Source organism: Camellia sinensis, chromosome 6, assembly GCF_055761805.1.
Source record: "Camellia sinensis isolate YWXY chromosome 6, ASM5576180v1, whole genome shotgun sequence".
Lineage (NCBI taxonomy): Eukaryota > Viridiplantae > Streptophyta > Magnoliopsida > Ericales > Theaceae > Camellia > Camellia sinensis.
In genome coordinates, this window is record NC_138966.1 from 90,242,021 (window position 1) to 90,248,775 (window position 6,755).

The 6,755-nt window shown below is 31.2% G+C and overlaps 1 protein-coding gene across 1 annotated transcript; it reads left to right on the forward strand.

The window, feature by feature from the left end:
- Positions 1–1,341: 1,341 nt before the first annotated feature.
- On the forward strand, positions 1,342–3,122 carry LOC114300226 (AT-hook motif nuclear-localized protein 28). Its single transcript, XM_028245112.2, has one exon. It carries the CDS (start codon positions 1,728–1,730, stop codon positions 2,814–2,816), a length of 1,089 nt encoding a protein of 362 aa, XP_028100913.2. The 5' UTR covers positions 1,342–1,727; the 3' UTR covers positions 2,817–3,122.
- The last annotated feature ends 3,633 nt before the right edge of the window (positions 3,123–6,755 follow it).

Below are 6,755 nucleotides of genomic sequence, written 5' to 3' on the forward strand. Positions count from 1 at the left end.
AAAATAGTAAAAAAGTCATTTCACCCCAAATGAAGCCTTTCTTTTTTGTTCAGTTTTCTTTATTTTTAGTTTGTTGATATTATCCTTCTTTTGCGGGGACCTTTTATCTCTCTCAATGGAAGCTTGAATCATTCTATCTTTTTTTTGAGATATTATAAATTTGTAATATTTCATTTCATTTATAAAAATTATTATTTACATTCAATTATTTTTGTGTTTGAAAATATATTATTTCAATATATTTTTTTATTTTTTATAAAAACAATATAATGTGATAGAAATATGACGTGACTCAAATATAACATGATGTGATCAAATAAAATGAAAAGACAATATTAGTTAATGAAAAAAAAATTTAGACTGGGTTTAGGTTGTGCTTTTTGGAAACTAAGTCGACTCGTTTGACTCAAATTTTGATCGGCCCGAGTGGTTTAGCGCCGGCCCAAGCTCAAGACAAACGGAGCCTAATTTAGACTCTTAAATTCAATTAATAATTTAAAAACTAAATAAATAATTTAACAATAATTAAAAGAGTGGATTACTGCATGCTATGTAGTTCACCATAAAATCCAGACATTCACCTCTTGATTGGTTTGAAATTGATGACAGTAAACGTAGCCCTTTGACTATTTCGATTAACGTATACATAAGAAAAAGGTGAATTATAAATGCATTTTAAAAATTTATTCAAAATACAAATTATCTTATATAACATAAAAAATATAAATATATATATTTTTAAATTTTTTATTTAACAAAATTAACTAAAAAGTAAAATTTATAAATACTATTCTATATAATAATAAATTACTTAAATTATTAATTAAATAAAATTTTAATATTATTTAAAATTATTATTTAACTTAATAATTTATTAATAAAAATATCTATTTTTTATGAAATTGATAGAGGACAGGATAAAACTTTTAAGACCAAGTTTGAAAAAATTAAATAAGTGCACTTTTTGACTTTTTATGAAATATGAGTTGGATTTGGGTTGAGTTTGAAGTGATGTGTTAGAAAGGTGATGTGACTTAAATAGGATAGTGACTTTTTGATTTTTTAAATTTTTTAAAAGATGCCAAACTTAATCTAAAATTACAAAATAATTTTATATTTTAAATAAATGTTAAGGATGTATTTATAATTTATTTAAAAAAAAATTGATTATTAGGATATAATAAGAAGTTACGAAAGTCCACCGTTGATACAGAAGACACCCAAAAAAGGAAAGTCAGATTTGATAATAGTCTACAGTCAAAGGATGTGAGCTATGGGAGATTTGAATTTATTGGACATATTTACAATGCAATGTTGAGTTGGGAATTGGTTGGTTGGATGGATGGATGGGATGGGATGGGATAACCCACTAGCCCATAACATAATAAGATCAGATTGTGAAAGCGAGAGCATTCAATATGACGATATATATATAGATAGATAGAGAAAATTGGGTATATACGTATAGAGAGAGAAAAATTACATCCCCCATTACCCAAAACAAAGACCATCAAGGTGTCATTGTCAATCCACTCGGTCGGGATGGTTCTCTAGCCCCCCCCCCCCTCCCTCTCTCTCTCTCTCTCTCTCTCTCTCTCTCTCTCTCTCTCCTGTTTCAAACTTGAAGAAAAAAGTTGAAGGCGGTGAAAGGCTGAACTTACCCACATGCACTGTTTTCTCACACATCACTTTCTCTCTCCAAAACCCTGTTTCTCTCTTTCTCTCTCATGATCAGTGGGCCTACTTTACCTTCAACGAGCGGCGCTGTTAGTCTTTTACTTGGTTTCCAAGCTCACCCACCTCTCTCCAATCTCTCTCTCTCTCTCTCCCAATCAATTTCAATTCAAACAAATCCAAACCCCAAAAACCAAAACCCCTTCTTCTTCTCTTCTTCTTCTTCTCGTCTCTTGCACTCATCATTCATTCAGATATATACCTATATATATAGATATATAGAGAGAAAGAAGATGAAAGGCGAATTTGCAGAGGAAAAGGATCACCCAAACAACATGTTTGCAAAGCTTCACCAAACCCAGAAATTCCAACAACCTCTACATCCTCACCACTTCCAAGTCATCCGTGAATGCCAGAACTCCGAAGAAGCCGACAGCCGTAGCCCCGGCGCCACCACCACTCCTTCCGCCGCCATGAAAGAACCCAACAGCGACGGAGCCACCATCGAAGTCATTCGCCGCCCCAGAGGCCGCCCACCCGGCTCCAAAAACAAACCCAAACCTCCCATCATCATCACCCGCGACTCCACCACCGAACCCCCCATGACTCCCTACGTTCTCGAGCTCCCCCCCGGCGGAGACGTCGTCGCCGCCATCACCCGCTTCTGCCGCAACCGCAACACGGGCCTCTGCATCCTCACCGCCTCTGGCGCCGTCGCCAACGTCACTCTCCGGCAACCCACGGCTTCGCCGACGGGAGCTACGGTGACGTTCCACGGCCGCTTCGATATACTGTCTCTGTCTGCGACGATATTGCCGGCGACGACGTCGTTTTCGAGTGGGTTCACGATATCTTTGGCGGGGCCGCAGGGGCAGATCGTGGGAGGGGCGGTGGTGGGGCCGCTGATGGCGGCGGCGACGGTGTATGTGATCGCGGCGTCGTTTAATAACCCGGCGTTTCATCGGTTGCCGGCGGCGGAGGACGATGTTGAGGAGATGTCTCCTACGGCGGTTTCGGGCGGCGGAGGTGGTGATGATAGCGGGCATCCAACGGCGGCGGACATGTCGATGTATGGTGGTCAGTTGGCATCTTCTGATGTGATATGGACACCCACTCCTAGACAGCCACCACCACACTACTGAAAGCACTCACCATCTCTGTGTCTTTGTCTCATTCTTATGCTACTGTGAAGAAGTCTTGGATTTGTGTTATTAGGACTTTTGGGTTTAATTTTCACATGTTTAATCTTGATGATGATGATGATGTTGGTGTTAGTTTAGTTTAGTTTAGTTTAGTTTAGTTTTGTTTTTTTTTTTTTTTTGTGAAGTGGTAAACTGAAAGAGAAAGAGAATAGTTATTAGTGTCAGCTTACTTGGTTCTTTTCTAACGAATCTTTGTTGAAATTTTCATGTTTAATTAATTAATGGGTGGGTGTTTTAGCGTCCAAATCACTTCATTCGTTATTTATATATTTATATGTTTCATGCTCAATTCTAAAAATAGCAAGTGCAATTACAAGGGTGAGATATTGGAGCTTTATAATATTGGCGTGGGAATTTTGCAAGCTCAATGGGCTGCTCCTGCTATTGATGCTACTTGCATGTTTGGCGTGTGTTAAAATAGCATAGCATGTTATTTTAACATATTATCTTATTTGTATTACAATAATTTCATCACTTTTATATTATATTATTTTAAATTCAATTCATATTTTACATTTTTTTTTGTAAAAAATTAAAAATTATAATAATCTAACACTTTTTAAACTTCTAAAAATAGTAATAACTATATCTTGTGTCAAATTTGATACTCACTTTACCTTAATAGAGTGAATTATATTAACAATTTTTATAGTTTGGAATTAATTTTAGACTTGTGATATTTTCTTTGATTTTTCTGAATTTTGATCTGATTATAAATAAGAAAGATTGATGATATTATTGTTTAATTTTACATAATTTTTATCTTCAGTAGTTAATTATTATTGAATACTTGATTCAAATCAGGTGTTGGATAATAACAACTTTAAGGTTATTTTAGAAAAATGGTTATAATCTGTTTTTTGATTAATAGCTGATTAAAAATTGATTATAATCAATTTTTTTTATGCGAGAGGAAAGTGAATTATAATTTGAGGGAAAAGAATGGTGCGTTTTAAATGAAAGTGATATTTAGTTCTGTTATTGGAAGTTTTTATTTTGTACACATCTTATTTATTGTTATTAATGTAAGTAGTCTCATGCTATCATCTATTATTTCTTTACAATGTATCAAATAAAGACATGTTAATTTGTTTTGTTGAAGTAATTGAAGAGCAAGAGATGATCCACTGTAGGTTGTGTTGTTGAGTGAGGATATATGTAATCTCATTTTTAATTTTATTTTTTCACTGCCAAGGCGTAAGTACTAAAATCAACATCAATAAACACAAAAAAGTGAGAACCATACAATAAAAAAATAATTTATGAGAAAACTTTTTTGGGTAATTGTTTATAAGAAAACTATATAGACAGTATCTTTTGTATTTTAAAATTGGTTTAAAATTTTGGTGATCTTTTCATAAAATGTGGTCTAAATTAAAACAATGGCATATATCAAATCGTAATTATTCTAATGTGTATTCGGAGAAATTACTGACGAAGTTGTGTGAAGTTTCATTTTTCAAAAAAAAAAAAAAGAAAGAAAAACATTTGCTATTATGTTTGAACTATTTAATTAAAAATTGTGTGATAGAGAGATGATTTGATTTAAATAAGATAATAATTTTTTGACTTTAACATTTGCTATTATGAAGAAATATATAAATTCATGCACTATTAGCTCTATTTTTAGTTAATTTAAATATTATTTTTCCGAAAAATACCAAAACTTTTCACTTATTAAGCAGCAGTTATAACCACTTAAATTTTATTGGAAAGAGGCCTAATGTGAAAAGTAGCTTATCAGCTGATTTTTTAGTTTATTACAAAAAATATATATATATATATATATATATATATATTCAAAAAGTAAGGAATTATATGATCTAAATAAGTTAATTTGGTACTAGATGATTGTGTTGATATTTTTAGATGATTATCATGTATTAGATGGTTGTATTTATTTTTAATAAATATTTTTTAAAAATTATTATGTAATAGATGGTTGTATTTGTATTTGTTTTTAATAAATATTTTTAATATTTTTTTAATAATTATCATGTTAAAAAAATTAAAAAGTCATTCCAAACGAAGTCTTTTAGTCTCAGACTAAAATAATCAAAATAGTTAAAAAATCAAAAAATCAACTCACTTTCCAAACGAATCCTAAGTTTTTGTCATAAAACGTGTATATCATTAATTATTAGAAAATGATATTATATAAGGTTTATTTTAGGAAGCAAGTTAAATGTAGTTTCTCAACTTTTAATCCACTTATTGTTTCGCAAAAAAAAAGTTAAAAAATAAAAAAAAATAAAAAAGTCAATTTTTAATCATCTTTCCAAACACCCCATAAATCTGTTTTTTAGACTTATTTTATAAATTTAATAACATGTAAGTATTATAATTTATTGATAATTAGAAAAAATATGAGAGAGAGTATCCTAATTGATTCCCACCTCACTAGCCTCGAAAATAAGATATATATATATATATATATATTTTTTTTTGTAGCAATGCTCAATTATTTATCTACTAATATTCAAAGAATTAAAATAAAAATATTTAAATATAGTGTTTTGATTGATTCCTGTTAAAAATTTTAAAATTAAAACCAATCATATGTTATAAAAAAAATAAAAAAATAAAATATTAATTCATTTTAGATGATGGGTTTAATTTATTAGTACTGTTATATTCACCCAATTTATATTTGAATTCATTCAAATAAATCTTTTTTTGAAGAAAAGTCTCCCGAAAAAATTTATTAAGATGACTCAAATTCAATAGATCAATTATTAGCTTTCGGTTGGTATAAGCTAAAGGGAAATTTTTGATGCTTCGAATTGAACTGCCTTAAATAGTTTAAATTTGTGTTTACCGATCGACCACCCGGACGATCGAGTGAAGATTAAATTCGAGGTACGTAGCATAGAGTTTTTTTTGGCTAAAATAATTAGACAAAATAGACTTTTTAATCTAATAAGACAAAATATTACATTCAAATCATAATCATTTTATTTTTTCTCTCATAAAAATCAAAAAAATTAAAAAATCTATCTCAAACAAAACCTTTTAATCACAAACTAAAAAAATTAAAAAATCAACTCATATTCCAAACGAATTCTTAATCTTTTAAACTTATCAATTTTTCTTAATTCCTTATTACTGTATGAATGTGGACAAACAAGAAGAGTAATGGGTAATGGGAATGGGGGATGGAGGTTTGGGGTGGAGTAGGTCAAGGTCACATTTGGTTTGGTTTGGTTTGGTTTGGTTAGGTTACGTTAGGGTTTAGTGTGTTGTGGAGAGATTGCATTGAAGTGTGAGACAGACAGATGTGAATTCTGGGAATTCTGAGAGTCTGCTCAGATGGGTCTGCGGCTGCCCTGCTCTGCAAACAAAAACTGGCGTGGCTGTGAAGATAAGAAAGGGCATCTTTTGCAATGAATGAATATATCAGATTTTGATTTCTCTTTGGTTCCCAGGATAAAGCCGTGTTGCACTAGTAATGCCACTAGTATACAACGTGGCTACCCTTGGGTTGCCTATCCTTGCCACTTCATTTGTAGTCTATGCAGTTAGGCGGTATTCGTGTTTGTTCGTTGGATACAACCCTGCCATATTATAAGAAGTTGGAAAAAAATTAATTTTTTTATTTTTTAATAAGTAAAAAATATGAAAGGTAATGTAATTTAAAATGAGTAAAAGGTTAAATTTTTTTTTTTTTTTTTTTACTTCCCAAAAACCCCCCCTTGAGATAGAGTTTTATGTCCAATAAAACAATAATTTAACATTTGAATAAAAAAATAAAAGTCGAATAAATAGTTCGGGCCAGATTAGAAGTCTTTTATGGTTGATTTGGAAAGTGGGTTTATTTTGAAAAATGTTTAGTGATCTGGATTTGTGTGGCCTGAATAGTTTGAATGTCTCAAAACGATG

Bases quoted from the DNA above. Each gene is read 5' to 3' on its own strand.
- LOC114300226 (XM_028245112.2), top strand. From the start codon at position 1,728: ATGATCAGTGGGCCTACTTTACCTTCAACGAGCGGCGCTGTTAGTCTT.